The 21,535-nt window shown below is 38.2% G+C and overlaps 2 protein-coding genes across 4 annotated transcripts in view; one reads left to right on the plus strand and one right to left on the minus strand.

Moving 5' to 3' along the window:
- Nucleotides 1-21,535, minus strand: part of LOC144006331 (cell adhesion molecule DSCAML1-like) — a 68,960-nt gene that overhangs the window by 19,713 nt on the left and 27,712 nt on the right. For 2 of the 3 annotated variants that reach the window (XM_077505120.1, XM_077505119.1), the window contains exons 4-16: nucleotides 20,761-20,907; nucleotides 19,329-19,607; nucleotides 17,491-17,766; nucleotides 16,242-16,538; nucleotides 14,612-14,884; nucleotides 12,678-12,962; nucleotides 3,204-3,323; nucleotides 2,945-3,121; nucleotides 1,735-1,934; nucleotides 785-881; nucleotides 545-673; nucleotides 278-445; nucleotides 131-201 (exon numbers count right to left, since the gene is read on the minus strand). In XM_077505120.1, the coding sequence (XP_077361246.1) occupies nucleotides 131-201; nucleotides 278-445; nucleotides 545-673; nucleotides 785-881; nucleotides 1,735-1,934; nucleotides 2,945-3,121; nucleotides 3,204-3,323; nucleotides 12,678-12,962; nucleotides 14,612-14,884; nucleotides 16,242-16,538; nucleotides 17,491-17,766; nucleotides 19,329-19,607; nucleotides 20,761-20,907 (2,519 nt within the window). Of the gene's footprint in view, nucleotides 1-130; nucleotides 202-277; nucleotides 446-544; nucleotides 674-784; nucleotides 882-1,734; nucleotides 1,935-2,944; nucleotides 3,122-3,203; nucleotides 3,324-12,677; nucleotides 12,963-14,611; nucleotides 14,885-16,241; nucleotides 16,539-17,490; nucleotides 17,767-19,328; nucleotides 19,608-20,760; nucleotides 20,908-21,535 lie in introns of those variants that run through there. The other variant, XM_077505122.1, reaches the window with a different exon arrangement.
- Nucleotides 4,398-9,515, plus strand: LOC144006333 (uncharacterized). The gene is made up of 3 exons (XM_077505123.1): nucleotides 4,398-4,436; nucleotides 5,172-5,290; nucleotides 6,696-9,515. The coding sequence occupies exons 2-3, from the start codon at nucleotides 5,183-5,185 to the stop codon at nucleotides 8,667-8,669; spliced, it is 2,082 nt and encodes a 693-aa protein (XP_077361249.1). The 5' UTR covers nucleotides 4,398-4,436; nucleotides 5,172-5,182; the 3' UTR covers nucleotides 8,670-9,515.

A 21,535-nucleotide genomic window follows, 5' to 3' on the forward strand; every position in this document is an offset into this window, starting at 1 on the left:
AGACATATGGCGAGCAGCATAAAGATAACATCAGAGCAATCTGATTGGATGCTTAGTCAGCACTTTGAAGCAATTCCATTTCATCACTGGCACTTGCACGACAACTCATACGAGATGGTCAGAAATTTACCCTCCATGTGACCCGAATGCTCTGTGATGTCATGGGCTGCAGGATCACATCCATTGGCGGCCCATCAGGCGCTATTGAAGAGAAGACATTGAATACATTATGAATGAGAGCATACTGTATTTTGTTATTTTTGTTCAGATGACTCACGTGCTTCTTCTGTACTGATTGTCAGCTCTTTACTGGGAAGGCTCCGGCCGATCTTGTTATAGGAATACATGCGGATGCTGTATACACAAGCCGGGTGCAACTCTACAATGTTGGCTTGGTTGTTGGTGGGTGAAATGTTCCTGGTTGTGTACATATGGTCCCAGGAGTCTGACAAGTAAATAAATTAAGATTTATTATTATTTTTATTTTTTTTAATGAAACAGATCATCAAAAGTTGTCATGAAGGTTTTGTTTTGGGCGACCTACCTGACTTGTTCTTGTACTCAATGTCATAGCTTGTGATGATGCTGTTCCCGTCAAACCTTTGGATCCAGCGTAGGTTCATGCTCCTGTCCTTCACCTCTCTTACTTCCAGCTCAGGGGGATCTGGCGGTTCTGTATGTGTATGTGAATACAGAGTTTGCAAGAGCAAATATCTCTATTGGACTTCTAATACAATCAAAGAATCAGGTGAAAGATTGAGAAATGTTCCCATATGCGTGATACCTTGCACAGTGAGTTGGATGAGTCCTCGACCTTCTCCATAGGAGTTAATGGCGTGACAAGAAAAGAAGACGGAGTCTCCTCTGTCTGCTGGGTTCAGCTGTGAGCAACAAAGGTTATAATTAGCTAAAACTACATATGACAAAAACTATGCTAGCAACAGCAACTTAGTAGCATCTAAAAAATCTATACTAATTTTTTTCTACTCTAAGGCAGCAATAAAGATTCAAAGTCTTGCTGTCAAAAAGCAAAGGTTGCCAAAATATGTCTATACAATTTAATCAGTTTTTATATCCCCATCTATACATGCTTGTGAATTATTTTTGCATTTAATTAATCAAACTAACACACATAATTCTCCCTCCTCGGCCGCACGTTATGGAAGACCAAAAATGCGACACTTAGCCCCCTCAATTGAATAACATTTCATGACGCATTTCATGCTGACAGCGTCTGCAGCATGAAATAAATAAATATGAAAGCAGAGCGTTTTTATTTATTGATTGATATTTAATTCTATTTATATTGTATTTATTTCCACTTTTATTTTTATATTTATTGTTTAATCTAGTTATTTTTTAATTTTGTATTTATTTTTACTATATATGTATATAGTTGTTTTTATTGCCATTAATATTTTTTTATTATATTTTTTATACATTGCTGCATTTCATTTTATTTATATATTTTTGTATTTATTTCCTCATTTATTTTTATATTGTTGATGTTAGAATCTATTTTTTTTTTTTTGGGGGGGGGGGTTATTTTTACTTTTATATTGTTGCTTTTATTTCCGTTATTTTTTTTTTTATTGAATTTATTTAATTATATTTATACATATATCCGTTTTTAAGTTCAAATTTATTTATTTATTTAATTGGCATTTTTGGTCCTCCGTACGCGAGGCCATGAAGACGTTAGACATGTCGTGTATAAGGCGCTCAATATTTGACCTTTAGGGTCGAGATGACTTCATCGCCCTTCTTGTTGATGGTGATTGAATAACGGGGGTTCCTCTCCGCGTCGATGACCGTGTCCCCTCTTTCCCAGCGGATGATGATGGGCTGCTCGCCTCGAGCTGTGCAGTTCAACTCCTTCGTCTGGCCCTTCCTGGCCATGGTGGTGTTGGGGTGGCTGGTGATCATTGCGGGAACTGAGAAGAATCATAGACCCGTGTCAGTGTGACAAACGGCATTACATGGCATAATGAGACAAGGATGCGGCGAAGAGGTGATGGAAACGGAGGATATATTACAAATGTATATCCACGTCTATATATTCCCTTCCTCTTCCATTTCACGCTTTAAGCCCCGCTGGCTGCATCTTTCGTGCCCGACGCTTCAATCTCGCCTCTGCTCAGACAGATTATTGATTATAGGGGTTCTTGTGGTTTTGTTTTCATCACTAATTCATCCGTCCTTTTCCCCAACCTTGAGCGGTACACAGACAGATGGAACGCATCATTCAAGAGTAAATCTACCCCCTGTTAAGGACAGACGCGTGGTTTTTATTAGGTTTGGTCCACAGTTGTACTACTTCAGGGCAAAAATGCATCTAGTAAGAATTTGTCCCTCTGGAAACGTGCGGGGGAAAAAAGAAGAAGCTGTTTTCAATAGGGATGTAACGATATCCAAACATCACGATACGATATTATCACGATATGAAGGTCACGATACGATAATTATCACGATATTGTGAGGGAGTTGGCGATATTTAAAAAAAGATCACAATATTGAAAAAAAAAAAAAAAGAGAGCTCATACTAAAAAAAAAAAAAGCACAATATTGTGCTTTTGTGCATAACCACAATGCATATAAACCCCCTACAATCTCTAATAATTATATTGAGGCAATTACTTGCTAATGCAAGTACACATTGATCGCTTTACAAGCAAATTAGATTCCCCTTCATTTGACAATTAGTGTAGATTTTAAACATAGAAGGCCAAAACATCCCTAATGAAAATTAAATTACACTAATAAACTAGCCACTAGAGGGTGCTAGAACTGCACAAATGGAAATCAAACTGACTTTTTTTTAACAGATGTGTTCCTTTTAAATATTGTGAACATGACGACGATATTGTGGCAGTTTTAATATCACGATATCGCCCTTATCGTTACATCTCTCGTTTTCAAAGCAGAGGAAATGATTGCCACTTACTCTTGACAGTGAGGATCATGCTCTTACTGATGTCTGAGCCCACTCCATTGGAGGCCTGACACAGGTAGTATCCGCGGTCATCCTCCAGCACATGGCGGATGAGCAGCGATCCGTTTGACATGATCTGGATGCGGCCGGTTAGAGGGACCGGATGGTACTGCTGGGGGTTTCCTACACCTGCATGACAAAACGCCTTCTTACTTTGTCTCTTTATTTATTGTTAGTTATAATATTGTTGGGTTGCTGTGATTATTCTTACCTTTAGCATGTTTCCACATGACTTTCGGAGGAGGGTAACCCTCCACAGAGCAGTTGAGAACTCCAGCTTTGCCGTAGATGCAGTCCTGGTTGTTGGGCTGCACCACAAATCGTGGCGGTACTGAGAAACACAAAGTTGCACTCAGCTTATTTTTTGCTGTGAAATGGTTACGTTGTTAAAATGATTGCTGATTGAAGGCACACAGAGAGTCACAGATTTACTGATGTAAAAATTATTTACTTGTAAAAAAAAATTGTATGCGCACTTCAAAATGTTTGCTTTGTTCTTGTTTTGTCACCTTATTCTTTACTGCACCATCGATTTATGTTTCATGTACAGCACTTTGGATACAGCAATGTCTGTTCTTAAAGCGCTTTATCAACAAAGTTGAGTTGAGTTGAGTTTAATTTATCCCAACCTCTCCCTTCTTATCTACACTCTCAAAACAGTTAGGTCAAAAATAAAAATGGGTTAAAAAAATAAAAAATAAAAAATGGACTGATCCACTACTTGGGTCAGTCTTGTAAAAAACAACAACAACAAAACTCTATTATTATTATTATTTTTTGTTTGTTTTTTGTTATTTGCAAAAACAACAACAACAACAACCTAAAATTGGGTTGAATTGGATAAAAGTTCAAATGTAGTTAAGTTTCCAAAATGTATGTCCATTTTTTTTTTAAGAATGTAATGAGCCACACTGGGTAAAAACAATTTGGGTTAAAAAAAAAAAAAAAAAAAAAAAAAAAAAAAAAAAAAAAAAAAACTTTCTAGGTTGTTTTATACGGAAGCGTATTGCATTCACTTGAAAAAAAAAAAAACTGCTGTTTTTCTGAGTAATTTTTTTGGGGGAGCTTTGTTTTTTTGAGTAATTTTTTTGTTTGTTTTTTTGAATATTTTTTTTTCTGTTTTACTGAATATTTTTTTTCCGTCATAAAAAAAAATTATTCCAAAAAACAAAACAAAAAAAAATACTCTGAAAAACAGGGGAGAAAACATTATTCAAAAAAACAGAAAAAAAAAAATATTCCAAAAAACAGAAAAAAAAATTATTCCGAAAAACAGAAAAAAAAATTATTCCGAAAAACAGAGCACCCACTTCTGTTTTTCGGAGTAATTTTTTTTTGACCTCTGAATGAACTCCTGCTGCAGACTCGCTAATGCGGAAGCGGACACTTTCCCGCAGACGTCCAAGTGGAAGGACGGTACAACGTACCTTCTGGCTCAGTAAAGGTAAGGCATGTAGCCATGTACCCTAATTAGTAACACACATTATTATTAATGTTTTAGTGTGAGGTAGGTATGCCATGATTTTATGTAGCATGTAAGTATACGAACATGTAAATCGGTCGGCATAATTTTCGTAAGATAACAGTACAATGCCCAACGTAATTTAGCCGTGGTTCCCGCTGGAATTGCTCATCCTTCACTTGACAAAATTGGAAGGAGCCATTCGTCATAACGTCGTTTGATTGCAAGTACAGTATACACTATTACGCTCCGTACCATAGATTGAACGACCCGTATGTCGGCTACGTAACATTATAGGCTATACTAAATACACGCTAACACTATGCTTATGAGTTTAGCGAGATAACGTTAATTATTCTTATTATCAGCTCATCAGTACGAATAGTAACATATTGTTTAACATGGGACACGTGTTTTAAGCTTGTAACGTTGAGGAAGGATGTTGCAAAGCCCTAATCTGGATGAACAATTTTGTAATTGATCATTAATTATAACAATGAAAAGGATACTGCTAAAAGCCCACTCTGACATGTTGACTTTAGTCTAATGTACTATTAGTAGGCTATATTATTGTTCATGAATAAACTTTGAAGGCTTTCATCACAAAAGGACACACAACACAAACCCGATTTGAGTGAGCATATTGAAATATTTAATATCAGGTTGACTTTCAAATGATTATTCATATAGATTTTGCCTTTTCATGTATTTTTGTAGTGCCAGCTGCAATGGCTGCATCCTCAACCCCTGGCCTCCCACAAGATGATGGTCTGTGGGTATTTTTACGCAACAGAGGTGTTCCTGAGGCGCGTGTTCAGAAAATGCAGCAGGATCATGTAAGTCGCAGGAAATTTGTTCCCGCAAGGTACTTGTACCTTGTACCATGTACCATGTAATACATGTAGTATTTTGTCTCAAGTATATTTTAATATTTAACTGAATTGCAATTCATTTTTTATACACCTATACATAGCTGACCACATGTGACTCCAGGGGTTTTAATATTTATATTTGTCAATTGTATCTTCCATCAATGTAGCTTGATGTAGGACATCACTGCTATACCAATATACAAATAAATATACAAACTATTTACTGCCTTTTTTTTTTTACAAGATTGGTAATAAATATTACATTTTAAAATGTAAAAAAAAAAAAAAAAAAATCAGAACAAATATACAATAGGCGAAGAAGTGTTCTGTGCCATCAAAGTAAGACTATAAGTATGGGTCATCATCACATTTTTCCAGTATAGGAATGTGCAACAAATGAATCACGTTTGATGACTTAGAGATGCACTGTCGACATGGTCATGCAGATTCTTTACATAGTAAGAAGAGTTAAAACATGTTCACTATCATGCTAAAAAGTAACTACAGGTGCAACTATTGATAGGTTATCATTTATTGATTTAAACAATTATTTTGAGAAGTGATTAATCATGTTGAGCTGTTTTTTTTTAACTTAAAATTGTCAGAATCTTATTTCAACCTTTCAACTGTAAATAATCAATTATTTCTAATATTCCTCCATGAATGCAGACTGATTGGCTTTGTGCTTAATCAAAATACTCTCACTCTCTGATGCATGCATCTGTCACCACGTCACCCAGGCCCCACCATTCATGCAAACACGCGCGCACACACGCATGTGCGCACAAAGCTCTGAACTTAAATGTCAGATGTTGTATCAGCAGATTCTGCACACTGCATTGTTGCGATCTTCATAATCTGTTTTTGTATTGTTTCGTACTGTCTATAGTGTTCAATCTGCATTAGACACCGATGATTGTATACAAAAAAAAATCAGAGCATGCAGTACTGCTGCTAGAATTTATTGGATTATTAATTAATTAATTAATTTATTTATTTATTCATTTTCAAGTGTCTCTTTGGTGCTGTTCATTGGAGGGATCTGCAAAGCATTTCCAAAAAGAGAGAAAACTGAGGCCCTCAAAGGTGGTCCAAGTAAAATGCCTTTATAACAAAATGGCCAGTTGACTAAAAATTGCCAACGCGTTTCGGCCTTGGTAGGTCTTCGTCAGCTGAAAGGCCGAAATGCGTTGACAATTTTTAATCAACTGGCCATTTGGTAATTTTTAATTGGAACACCTTTTGGTGCCTCAGTTTTCTCTCTTTTTGGAACTGATGATTGGTTTTCTTGCTCATAATCAAATAGTCTTGGATATAATATAGTTGAACATTTTCACATTTAATGTGTATATTTTTGGTTTCATTGTAGATTGACAGCTCAATAATTGGAGAAATGGATGATGCTACGTTGGCGTCTTACATTCCAGCCTATGGTGACAGGATTGCCACAAGAGGATTCGCTATGGAAAAACAGAGAAGAGGTGAAGATGATACAAGAAGACTTTCCCTATTCAAAAAACTTACTAAAAAAATGGGCACAATGAGCAACAAAGTATGTGATCAAGGTTTTGAGGGGGAGAATACAGTACAACCACAAAATATGCGTCTAAAAAATAACAAGAGAGCCTGGAAGGCAACCAGAAAAATAGAATTAGGATGGATACATGACAACAGGCAAGTCAGAAAACGCAGTGGTGGAGGAACCAGAGTTGTTGATATTAACAAGAATGCCACTAAGATTGAGATTCTGTCACAAGCTAAAAAACTGTTTTTCCCCAATGAGAAGTCAACAATGGGAACGTGGGAAGAGGTCAGTCACGACATAGTGGACTTTCAGGAAGCACAATTTGATGAGGATGTTAGTGTGCGCGACTATTATGACATACACAAATTTGGTCTATTAAGATTTTATCTGTTCACAAAGACCATAACTGGTGAAGATGACCCAGAGGAAGGAGCCGAAGTACTGAGAGATGAGCAACATGACAACACGATAGAATCTGGACAAGAGAAAGACACAATGAAAGAGATGGAGCAGCAGACACAGAAAAAAGACGACAGTGAAAATCCAATACACATAGTCAAAGATGATGAGCTGAGTCTTGCCACTGTGTCAGCTGTTGTCTCTAGTGCAGCTGTTCAGATTGATTTTTCATCTTTGTGTAATACATCAGTTGTCAGTTTTGGTCCTTTGGCAGGTGGTCCATTTCTCGGTGATCTTGATGATACACTCATACATGAGCCAAACCTTGCAATAGAAGGTGAACAAACGAGCCGCCTTGCCTATGCCTCAACTCCTACTAATGCTGTGACAGATTCTGTTAGACCACCAAGTCCTGCCTATGAAGTTTTGCATGTGAATGTGAAACTTCACAGAGTAACGCTGCTCGATGAACTGATTGGCCAGTTCAAGGATGAAGCAATGATGACCTATTCTGTGAAATACAGCTTCATTGATGAAATGGGGGCAGATGCTGATGGCGTGTCTAGAGATGTATACGCTGCCTTCTGGACAGAATTCCTAGATTGTGCAGCTGAAGGTGCAGATGTGAGGGTGCCATCACTCTCCCCAAAATGGCAAGAGGAGGAATGGAGGTCTGTAGGTAGGATATTGGCCAAGGGACTGGAGGACCATGGGTATTTCCCATTTCGGCTGGCACAAGCTTTTACAGCAGCACTTGCATTTGGTGAACATGCTGTTTCATCTGATTTACTGTTTGACTCCCTGATGTTGTATCTTAGTCAGTCTGAGCGTGACCTCTTGTCCACCGCTTTGCAAGAGGCTGTTGTCGGTGAAGATGAGGAAGACTTTCTAGATCTTATGGATCGAATGGGTGTAAGAAAAATACCAACAAAAGATAACCTGAGAGCTGTGCTTATCCAGGTCGCCCACAAGCAACTCATTCAGCAACCAAAATATGCACTGGATAATATCGCAGAGGTTGCAGGACCAACCCTCAGGTGTTTTTTCCCCAATGTACCGGATATGAAGAAGCTGTACGACAACATTAAACCAACAGCACGGAAGGTGATTAAGATGTTAACAGCTTCTCCAGATACTGCAGCAGAGAACCAAAGTTTGCAATTTTTACAACAGTACATAAGGGCCTTGGATGAAATTGGTCTCCGAAAGCTGATGAGATTTCTGACTGGGTCTGATGTTATTTGTGTTAAACAAATTCAAGTCATCTTCACCACTTTGGACGGGTTAGCACGGCGAGTGATTGCCCATACTTGTGGCCCAACTGTGGAGCTGCCATCCACCTATAACAGCTATCCTGAGCTACGAGCTGAAATGGAGGCTATATTGTCCAGCAACTCTCTTGCAATGGACATTGCTTAGGAGTGGTGTTCACATGTTTCTCTCCCTCAGACATATAAGCAATGCATGTTTGGAATTTTTGAATGTGGGATAGAGAATGTTAGGAAAGATTTGTTCAGTTCAATAGTTCTGTGATTAGTGCTGAAACAGTAACATACACAGATTTACTGTACAGTTTTTGTAATCAGAGCATGTAAATAGTCTATTGCTGGCATCAAGTGGAAACCTCCAAATTTGTTTAATTTTACAATTTTTTCACAAATTTTATATTATTAGTCAGTCCGCAGGTATTTTTATTTTTTACTATTGATTGACCAAAAAAAGTGTTTTGTACTCCTTTTAACAATGCAATGCCATTGGCTCAACAAACATAACATTTTTGTGTTTGATTCTTGGAAAGTGATTGCTTTGGAGTTGTGGTGATTCCACCCGATGCCAGCAATATATGACTACCTCTGCGCCTGTGTGATAAGCAAGCATAGGTTTGTTGAGTTATTATTTTGGATACTTTGTTATCAGCAGTCAATAACACACTTTCGTTATCAGTCTAGGATGAGAATTAAAAAATACCTCTGTTATATTTTCACTGTTAAATAATGCAAGTTGAAACACTACCTCATATCAGCGTGTATGTGGATCTGTCATATTAAAAGGTACTTCTGATTTTTTTTTTTTTTAAGCAGATTGTGCCTTTTTTGTTGAGTCATGTCATTCAGGAATCATACTCTCTGAGACATGTTTATTTTTCTACTGCAGTGTGAACATTGGTCATGTTTTCTTTTGGTGATTTTATTGTGAAAGGTACAAGTAGCAAATGTATGAAAACTCAGGTCATGATGCTTGCTCTAATAAAAGCTATTCACACAATATGCTTCATTTGCTGAAAATTTAATGGCAAATGCTTTTTAACAAATGCATACATTACGGTGACACTGCATTCAAATACATATGAATGTTTGATCTGTTTTTGATAGATTACATGAAAATCCAATACAGTTACAAAACTATTACATGTGCTACAAATTACACTTGGAATCTCTTTGAGAGTTACAAAAATCAAGAAGGTAAAGGGTACTTCCTTAGTGGTATGATGCACAAATTAACAATATCAAAAGAGACATATTTCACTTCGGTATTAATAGATATTCTGTTTGTAAGAGCTACATTTGACATTAAGCATACACACGCAGATAGGTTACTGTATTATAGTGTTTTATTGATATTTTTGATTTTCATTTTTGTAGACTGTTCTTTTTATAATGAAACCAAAGTCTTTATTTTTTTAATGGAACTATTACCTGTCAGAAACGATTTCCCCAATAATGAATAGAAAGAATATATAAAAAAGCACTAAGTGGAGATGTTCATTAGTATAAAATTTACCATTGTTTACAGTTGTTACCCTTTACAAGTACAATTTGGAGGCTTACATCCTGTCATTTGATCCAATAGGGTGGATTGCGTTTATACAATCCGAGCTCTGATGTAAGCACGTAAGAACATATAAAGCTCAATGGCTTCCTCTGGAGAGGTGGGTGGATGAAGATTATTTTCTGCCATGGCAAGGCAGCAAATGTCAAACACTGTATCATCGCAGGGATACGGTCCTCTCTGAAGGCATTCCTCTCTGCAGGTTACTATCTTTTGCTGGGATACCATTTTCAGGTACTCTCTAGCACCAAAAAGTTGGGGTAGGGTATACATCATCACTGGACGCCCACCTGGAGACACAGCATTCCTGCTTGGGCGAATTCTGTGAGTGTTCCAGAGCTGAACAACTTCCTGTAGTTCTTTCTAAATAAGTATAAATAAGGAAAGTGATACAAATCGGTTCACATATTTTCTGCAGTACAGTACACATCATGATGCAAACTAGCCAGTAACTTATTGCAAATCTGCTCCATCTCAACATCTGCAATATAGGCTGATGTTTTTAATTACATGATACGGTTAGTTAAACTGTATCATGCAATTAAAAACATCTAAATGCTAACAGGAACATTTTATTTAATTTTCCCACTTTTTAAGTAATTTGAATATAGGCTACAGTATATTGCTGATTGGTGCTGGTCTCTTCCTTTAATGTTTTGAATCCTATAGCCTACACAGAGTGAAAATGTTTTCACTATTTAAGCACATTATTTGACTACCACACCCAAACTACTCACACTGGCATTTTACTACCTTTTACTGCGTTTTCTTAAGCAGGTGCACTATAAGGGGGAAAATAGTAGTTATTTCAGTTCTTACCTCTATTATTTCAAGACATGTGAACTGAATGATACTTTTATCAAGGAAGTCACCAGAAAAAGAATCCGAGTCTTTTAGGTCTTGGAACAGGTTCATCCAAAACTGTGCGTGTTGCCTCCTTAAAAAGCTCCACCAGTTCTCTATTCTTTGGTTGTGATTGCTTGATCCATACAGATAGCATCTGTGAGCAAAGTTGTCGAGATGGTCGTGCCTCAAGAACATCTGCATTTGTTCAATATAACAGTTCTCAGTGCCGAGGTCCGAACGAATTCGGGCACAAGTTCCTTTCCTTGATGACACCTCATCAATAAAGTATCCAGCGATTATCTTCGGATCACTGTTTGTAGAGTAAGCATGTAGCCATATCACCATTCGCGAAAACCCATCTATTGCACCATTGATGCAGATTCCGTACGGTTTGAGTTTATCATAAGAGTCTACATGCCACAAAAAGTTTGGGCCTGGATTCTGGTATAAGCGGCGCCGAAGGCGATTCCTGCGTCTCAGTTGCACACCATGCGGATCCAGTATTTTCATCAGTATCCTGATCGTCTCTTGAGTCACGACATAGCCAGCCTGAATGCATTTCAAATGCATCATCTTGTATCCATGGAGCATGCCATATCTATCCAACTGATCCTGGACAAACATTGCTACATCTAGCAGATCTGAATGGGCTTTCCTCCTGAACAAATGCAAAGTCTTCAGGTGCCTGCGTAAGGTCGTCAAACTAATAATAATACCATCTAGCTGACTCAAAGACAGGACTATCTCCCAGTGCCTTAAACCCATATCAAAATAAAACTTGATTAAACCAAATAAGATGGTCATGTTTACTTACTGGCTCGCAAATTACTGAATGTGTATACTATATTGCAGTTTGCTCTGTACTCTCTGAGGGAAAAACCTTAAAAAAATTATTCAGAAAAACAGAAAAATAATTATTTTATAAAACAGAAAAAAATTACTAAGAAAAACAGGGAAAAAAAATTATTCAGAAAAACAGGGGAAAAAATATTTTTTGAAAAAACAGGAAAAAAAATTATTCAGAAAAACAGGGGAAAAAATATTTTTTGAAAAAACAGGAAAAAAAATTACTCAGAAAAACAGCAAAAAAAAATATTCAATAAAACAGGGGGGGAAAAAAATTACTCTAAAAAACAAAGCTCCCAAAAAAAATTAGTCAGAAAAACAGCAGTTTTTTTTATTTTTCAAGTGAATGCAATACGCTTCCGTAGTTTTATACAAAATGACCCACTTTTTGGGGATCTTTTGTGCAATAAATAAATACATAAATAACCAAAATTGGGTTGAATTTGATTACATTTAAACTGGGTTAAATTTACCAAAACCAAGTTATTTTTGATCCAATGTGGAATCACTCTAAAAACAGGTAAAAAAAAATAACCACACACTCTGAAGCCAAAGTCTAAAAACATTTGGGACACAAATACCCAATATGAGTAAAAAAAAAAAAAAAAAAAAAAAAGACTAACTACTTTTTTAAGGTATTCCTTTAACTATTATTTTTATTCAATTTTGGGGTGGTTGACAAATTTTGTGGGTTGAATCACTTGAATGTATAACCTAAAAAGTTGGGTTAGTCCCTTGTTGATCCCTATTGGGTTATTTTTGACCCAACCGTTTTTAGAGTGTAAAGTTGTGGGGAGCTTTTTAGTGAGTACGATAGACTTTTCCATCCTGTCTTCCTTGTGCATGTAACGATAAAATATCATAAAAAGCCATTTCAGCTATTTGTATTATGTATTAGTGCCTCACCGGTAACGATCAGCTGTCGCTCCCAGCTGACGGTGGCGGCGGCGTTGCTGGCAATGCAGGTGTAGTTTCCGTTGTGTTTTAGTGTCACCTTGGAAATTTGCAGGGAGCTCATGAACTCTTTGGTCTCGATCGCAACGCCAGAGGTGGGCCCTGGCACGATCAGCTGGCCGTCTTTGTGCCAGGTGATGCGTATGGGCATGTCCCCGGATGACACCACACAGGCGATGTAGATGAGCTTCCCCACTGAGGTAGAGGGGATGTCGAAGGGCTGGATGAGAGGTGGCACTAGGGGAGAGAGGGGAGTCGTTAAAAAAATGACAGTGAGTTGATGTGAAAGAGTGGCAGCTATGCCGAGAGAAGGTCATTGGCCAGTATGGCTCCTTCTTTGACCCCCCCCCCTGAGTCCCCCATCTCCTGTAGTCCCTAAGAGCTCGTCTGGTTAGGATCCAATTGGCAGGAGGAAGTCATTCCGTTGCCATAGTAATGGAGGTTGGCGCTGTGGTACTACAGCTGAGACATCTGGGGGGGATTTAATCTAGGCTTCATTATTATTCATCTAATTAAATCAGACACACGCAGGCACATGCGCACACCCTTAAACACTTCTGCAGCTGCCCAGCCGCCATCGTTACCCCACTCATGGACAAAATGAGTCAATAAGGCAATCCTAAAACGGGAAATGAACCACTGCAGCGATCGGAAGAAAGTGGCGTATTTTTTTTGCAAGAGGAAAAAAGGTGGGGCACCAGCAACAATACAAAATTCAAAAATAATTTATGATTCATCCATTCTATTTCATAGATGAAATATCATTTCAGTACTTGTTGCTCCTCTGAGCTCATAGGATTGGATTAGCTCATCAGCAAACTTTGCGGAAGCCTGATAACGATCCTGATCATATGAATCAGGTGTGTTGGAGGAGGGAAGCATTTAAAACAGGCTGGATAGGGGCTATCGAGGAACGGACTTGGGCACATATACAGTCATGGCCATTTGACTGTTTGAATGGCAAACTGGGTGCTAAAAGTACTGTGTACTGGGACAGAGAGCTGTCTGGAAAATAAGTCATACAGCGAGAGGCTAAGAACGTTATTTAACGTTAAATTGTAATTAAATTAATTAATTGAAATATTGCAATTTAAATTTTTATTAAATTAATGTAAATGTTATTATTAATATTGCAAATTAAACACCATTCTGTATTACAAAGAGAAAAAAAAAACAATATTGGACATCAGGAATGGTCGGGCACTGATATCAAGCTAATACCAGGCATTATTTCAAGGTATCATTCCTCACAACGGCAATCGATACCAGTATCTGCCCATTCCTGTGGCCGTTTTATGATTAAGAACTAGAAATAGAAATGAGAAGAACAGAAAATTCCCATTTTTGGGGGTGGGGGGGTTATGTATCAAAAGTACTATTGGTATCGGTATCAACCCAAGAATTGAGTATAGGTATCAGTCCTGGGAAAAAAAAAAGTGGTAGGCTATCAGACATCTTTATTGGACATAAAAAACAAATAGCACAATCTGCTATTGTAAAAAAAAAAAAAAAAAAAAAAAAAAAATGCCTACTATAATATAGGGATGTAAAGCTAAACGGCGATATTGTGATATATTAATACTGCCACATCGTCGTCGTCATGTTCACGATATTTAAAAACAGCACATCTGTTAAAAAAAAAAAAAGTCAGGTTGATTTCCATTTGTGCACCCTCTCGTGGCTAGTTTTTTTTTTTTTCGCGCAATTTAATTTTCATTAGGGATGTTTTGGCCCTTTATGTTTAAAATCTACACTAATTGTCAGATGAAGGGAAACGTAATATGCTTGTAAATATAATATCGTGATAGTTATCGTATCGTGATGTGATATCGTTACATCCCTACTATAAAATACATAACACTTGACTACAGATTCCTCCCACTTACCTTTAACAGTAACATGCACAGTTTGGTTGATTGACACTTGCGGTTGGATCAGAACACTACAAAGGTAGGTGCCCTCGTCGGCGCCCTTCTGCACGTCCGTCAGCCGCAGGGTGCCATTGTCAAACAACACTTGTCGGTGATTATCGGGCAGCTGCATGCCGTCCTTCAGCCACTTAATGGAGTAGTAAGGGTACCCGATGACGCGGCACGTTATGTACGTGTTCCTGCCTGCCACTGCCGTCATGTCCCGCATGGGTCTGATTCGGGGTGGACCTGGAGACACGGGGAAAAGAGGGAGGGGGTGGCGGGGCGGACACAGTGGTCGGAAAGACGGGCCGATGAGGTGAGGGAGGTCGTGGCAGAGAGATGGAGCAGCCATGGAAACAGAAGGTGAAGCGATAAAGGTCGATGGACAGAGTGATTGGGGTAAGTTGAGAGGCGGACAGGGAGGTTAGTTTTGCTCCCTTTGCTAAAATTGACTGAGGATATTTGTATTTCTTATTATTATCTTAACACTACTTGTATGCTACAAATTGAAGAGCAGACAGTGGTACCCTGACTTACAAGTGTAATTTGTTCCAAGGCCAAGCTCAAGTTGCTCATATATCAATTCAGTTTTCCCCATTTAAATGCCATTATTCCACTCCAGCCTTCCTACGAAACAAACAAGTTTATATATATATTTAAAAAAAAAAAAAAAAGGTACTGTATTGGAAGTTTTTTTATGAGTTTTTAATTAGTTAATGAAAACTAAGGAAATCCCTAAAAATATTTTTGTTAATGAAATAAAATAAAAACTAGTGTTTTTTTTTTTACCAACAACTGTAATTGTATTTACATTTATAAAACTAACTATAATTATCGCAAAAATGTCCTTTGATTTCATCTTTGTTTATGAATTTCATTACTTTTCAGGGTTTGGTTTATTTATATTTATTTTGGTATTACTGCACGGATGTACAGAAGAAAGAAGGTTGAACAGTCATTTGGCAGTCATTGTTTATTTTACTTTATTACACAATACTTAGTGACTTTTCTAAATCTTGCACTCCACAAATTGCAATTATTTAAAAAAAAAAACTAATACTAAAACTAATAATAAAAATAAAATGAAGCATTTTCAGAAACAAAACAAACCAGCTGTCAAAACTGATTAAAATGAACGTAAAAAAAAAGTCAAAATTAAATAAAAGTATCTATAAAGAAAATTTGTGAACTATTTTGAACCTGCTGTATTGTTTGAAAACATAATAAAGTGTGCATGCAGAGCTTTAAAAAGTGTATTTACTGCACATGATGTAGCATTCGTGTTAGCTTTTAAGGCTTTTGGCCAACTGAGTGACCTCTGAGTTCAATTAACATCTGAATAATTTTCACTCGATTGGTTGTGTATCTGAAGCTTTCTTGTAGCTAAAATTTTAGTGTGCAACCAAAACAAAAAAAATACATTTTAAAAAATTGGCTAAAAGCATCGGATTAGTAACTAGAAAAAACTCACAAGTCGGGCCACCCGTAAGTCAAGGTATCAGTGTATTTACATATCGATAGTCACATACATCTATCACAATCTGTACTGTATTTGTATAGAATGAGGTGTAGAGTGCGTTGATATTGAAAAGCAGACAGGCACCTCTTACGTTTATGCGCGCTTGGTACTCGGCGCTGCCGGCCGAGTTGCGTGCGACGCAACGATAGACTCCCCCGTCGCGGATGAGCGGGTTGCTGACGTTGACGTGGGACACGGTCAGGCCGTCCGACTGGGTGTACTGGCTGGTCTTGTAGGTGGAGTCTCGCACCACCGGCTCGTCGTCCAGCGTCCAGGTGATGGAGGGCGGCGGCGCTCCTTTGGCCTCGCACACGAGGGAGAAAGGCTCGCCGGGGTTCACCACCTTCTCGCTGAAGGACGTCACGATGCGAGGGGTGCCGTCTACCGACGAAAAACAGACAAAGATGAATCATTTTCTGGCAGAAGATAAAATACAGTGGAACCTCTACTTACGAACGTCTCGTCATACGAAATTTTCGAGTTACGAAAACGCCTCAACGGGAAAATATTGCCTCTTGTTACGAAAGAAATTTCTAGATACGAAAGGTAAAAATACATTACCGAACGCAACATACTTTCGGCTATGGCTATTTCCTACCATAGGTATCTATGAGCGTATACTAGATCGGTGTCTATACAGCGTCCTCATCATTCATCCCGCGGCCCATGAGGTGTTACGATAGTTTTCCGTAAATGTATGAACTGCCAAGGAATTTGTGCAAAAAATTCAAACAATTGGTGATTGATGAAGGCACAGTTTTTAATTGCGACGAGACGGGCCTTTTTGTGAAAAAAAAAAAGATGCCTCGCCATACCGGAAGTTTCCGTGAAGTTTCAGAATTTGTTTAAAAGAATCGCCCAGAAAAAGTGTTCACCAGTCGGGCGTTTGCTCACTAAGATGTTTGCCTTCGACATTTCCGAAGGATTTATTTATTTATTTATTTATTTATTTATTTTTAAAACATCCATGGGTCAGTTCTTTACAAAACACCAGGCAAAAAAAAAAAAAAAACACCACTTGAGATCGGAAAACATGAGGACAGCAGATAAAAGGTGAATGACCATTTTTATTCTTTACTCTATTCTTTGTTTTTTACATTATGCACAACTTTCATTTATTATGCAATAATCTAATTGTAACATGTATTTGTTATATGTTTTGATGCATTTTTTATGCTTTATAAAACATTTATGTCTGAATTTTGGGAGGCTTGGAACGGATTAGGGCATTTACATGGAAATTGCGTCTCCACTTACAAAATTTTCTCCCAGAACCAATTAATTTCGTAAGTAGAGGTACCACTGTATTTTAACAGTGTCTTTTTGAACATACCCTCAAGCAGAATGATGGAAAAGTCCTGAGATGTGTGGCCCTTGCGGGAAGCGAAGCACTGGTAGGCACCAGAGTGGAACTTCTGTGCTGCAGTGATCTGCAGGGTGTCGTTGTGTTGACCCTGGATGGAGATGTGCTGGTCGGGGAAGATGGGTTCCGTGTTTCGGTACCAGTTGATGGTGTATTCCGGAGAACCTTCCACAGTGCAGGTGAAGAAGAGTGTGCTGCTAATTCCCGTTTTCAGGTTCTTGGGGGATAAGGTCACTCGAAGTGGATCTGAAAGAAAATGAAAATGTTGGAGGAATAATTGGTTTATTGTTTAGCACAACTAGATAAGCCGATAACAGTAGCACATTTTGACAAATAAAAAAAAAATCACTAAAAGATATGTTTAAACAAACAAACAAACATATATATATATATATATATATATATATATATATATATATATATATATATATATATATATTTTTTTTTTTGTTTTTTTTTTGTTTACAAAACTAACTAAAACTAACTATAGCAAAAATGTCCTTCGTTTCAGTCTTTGGTAATTAACTGAATGCATGGGGATGGGGATGATTTTAAATGTGATTTTTAGTAGATTTATTTTTGATATAAACCGGAATAATGACGTTTGAATGTATGTCACACAGAAGTGACGTCATCTAGCAGCAGCCAATAGAAAAGAACCAAAAGATGACGTCGCTCCCATGGTGTTTTTTAAATATTGCGCACAAGTAAATATTGCGCACAAGTAATACACATTATAAAAAAAACAAAAACTAACAAACTAAACAAAAACTAAGCATTTTTTAAAGAACTAAAACTAAAAAAAAAAACAGAACCACCCTGAAAACTAATAAAAACTAACTAAAATAAAAAATTCCAAAACTATAATAACCCTACTACCATATTACAAATAAATTGGTTTATATACTGTAGCAATTTTCTAAATATGCAAAAGCACAAATAAATTATTTGCACAATTTTTAGGACTAAACACAATTTGTCTTCATAACATTATGTGGCCCTTGTGTCCTTCTGATTTTCTGTATGTGGCCCTCAAATGAAAGCGTTTGGACACCCCTGGCATAAAGTAACACCAAATTCCGCCCATGAGTACAGTTGCATATTTACAATCACAGAGGAGGGTGCAAAGCCAGCGAGAGCGCAATCAGCAGCGGCGACTCCATCAGTTGGATGCACTCATTAAAAAGCAGCTGGAGATATCGCTTCACATCTATGTCCACTTTATGTGTGTGCGCAAATGTCAGTGAGCAATAAGGCAGCTGGTGGTGTGTGCTAGGGGGCATTGCTGTGCCTTCCAAGCACCCCCCCCCCCCACAACCCATCCTGTCAAAGTCACAGAGTGTGCTGCCATGATGTGCCCACTGGCAAAGCTGAACGCTTCCCTGTTTGCTCGCCTTTTGTTTAGTTGCATGTTACACGCTTTTACCTCTGTCCGACACTATTATTATCGCGTTACTTTGTTGATAATGTCATTCCGGGCTGGCCTTGGTGGAGTGTCTGCTCATTTTGTTGATGACCCCTGGTCTCGACCACCATCTTCCTCACCCTCCTCCTCAGTGATGCTGACTTGTGCTGGCAGCTACGTTATGGCTTCAGTCTCAGTAAATTACATCCCTGTCGCCCACTCTGAGACCTGACATATTGGGGCATCGTATACAGTAGCGCTCACGTGTTTGTTACACTCACACAGTATGCGTGCCTGAGAGCAAAAAAAAAAAGGAGAGGAGTGCGAATGTGATCGTCTGCCAGCTAGAAGAGAGTGCGCGGTAGTCTGTCAGTTGGTGTGTGCGTGTGTAGCGCTCACGCACCTATTATGTGAAGCTGTCCGGACACTTCCTTCGAGCCAAAGCTGTTGGTGACTTCACACGCGTAGCTGCCGCTGTCTTCCTGTCGCAGGTCGCTGATGGTCAGCCCCGTCAAACGCCGTGTCCAGCGGGTGTCCGAGGGCAGGGGGCGGCCATCTTTGAGCCAACGCACGGTAGGGCTTGGGTAACCTCCTGCTATGCAGGGGAGCTCGATACTCTGGCCTGCATGCACCTCTCCTGATTGGAAACTGTCCAGGATGGTGGGCGAGGACTCATTGGGGTCTAGAGGGAAGATGGAAAAATTGAGTTCCCTCAAATGATTACTTAATTAATCACACAATTTTCTATAATTAACTCATTTGCTCCCAAAAACATATACATACGTTCTATTTTAAATATTGCCAGTGTCCCAAAGACGTATTTATACATTTTTTATTGTAGAGCATAAAGAAGGCTTTGATGCAGCCTCTGAACTGAAGAGAACGGTTGAAGCACTGGTAGTTATTACAAAAAAAGCCAGCAGGTGGCAGCAGAGTATACGAGATCAAACAGGGCTATGTTGTGACAAGTTGTTTTCCCCACAGTTTTAAACTGCATTGTGAATAATGATGAAACTTAGCTATATTTTAATGCTAATTACTGCAAAACGGAAACAGATAGAAATATACTTTTTTTCCCCCTGATAAACGAAAAGAATGAGTTAATCACTGCCGTCCTCCCTACTCACTACAGCTTAACTCTTTTACTGCCACACGTTATCAAACAAAAACTTTGATATGACAGAGGCTTTGATCATTGACGAAAAGAGATACAATGCTTCCATCTGCTGGCCATAGTTTAGAGTGTTTTAGATTCCACAACCCATTGACCGGGCAGCGCTGCACTTAGACGTGCACTGAGAAAAAAAAAAAAAAAATCGACTGTATCAAGCCCGCGGGCCTTAACTCCCCCAAGAAATCTGAAATTTTTAACCAAGCAGATATGGATTTTAATGAAAGTTGGTGTACTTGTTAATACTGATGACACAACACTAAATCTCAAATTTTAGGTTAATTGGAGCAAGAGTTAGGGAGCTAGGGCCTTCCGAATTTTGACATTTTTAGGGAAAAGGACGTGATCGCCGTTCTTTGGAACCTTTTTATCTCTGGAACTGGGTCACTTCATAAAATACCTGTTTTGTGAAGAACTAACAAGTCAATCTTTACAAAATATCCGTTTTGTGAAGATTGACCCAGTAGTTCCTGAGATGTAAGGGTTCAAAGGACGGCTGAAAATGTCAAAATTCTGTGGGCCGTAGTGAGATTTAGTCTTTTGCCATCACTCTCAACAAGTACATCAACTTTCATAAAAATCGAAATAGCCTTGGTTAAAACCACTGAGTGTTTTGGCATGTAGCAAGTAGATTTGGACAGAAAACCGGAAGAACCTCTCTCACCCATCACAGAGAGCCTGGCTCCATTGCTTTGGCGCGTCTCCCCGCTGTATTTGTGCCTGGTAATGCACCGGTAGGTGGACAGGGCATCCTCCTTCTGAACATCTGAGATGTAGAGAGCCCCAAAGGAGGTCAGCAAGAACCTGTTACCTGGAAGAAAAGAAGAGAAAATAAATTACAATTACAAAACCATAATGTAAAAACAACCATGCACAAAAAAAACAAAAAACAAAAAAAAACACCTCAATAGGAGATATGGGGAGGTATCATGGATTATGATTAAAATAATTTTGTTGAGTAAGAGCCCCATTTCTTCCTTGAGACCAACAGTATTCAAACTACGGCCCGGGGGCCATTTGCGGCCCGCCGTCCATCTTTCAGTGGCCCGCGGGGTTGTTTGGAGGTTGTCAAAGTAAGAAAGGAAGTTGTTGAAAAACAAGTGCTATTAAAGGTTATTTTAGTTAACTGAACTAACGAAAAAACTAAAATTCAAAAAAGTATTTCGTTAACAAAATAAAATAAAAACAAAGATGCTTTTTAAAAAAAAGAAAACTGAAATTACATTTTATGTTTACATAACTAATTAAAATAAAACTAACTAATTATAGCAAATATGTCCTTCGTTTTAGTCTTTGGTAATTAATTTAATGCATGAGCCTTTGGGGATGATTTTAAATGTGATTTTTACTAGATTTATTTTGATATAAACGGGAATAATGACGTCACGCCCATGGTGTTTTTTAAATATTGCGCACAAGTAATACACACACACACACAC

Source organism: Festucalex cinctus, chromosome 18 (genome assembly GCF_051991245.1).
Source record: "Festucalex cinctus isolate MCC-2025b chromosome 18, RoL_Fcin_1.0, whole genome shotgun sequence".
Classification (NCBI taxonomy): domain Eukaryota; kingdom Metazoa; phylum Chordata; class Actinopteri; order Syngnathiformes; family Syngnathidae; genus Festucalex; species Festucalex cinctus.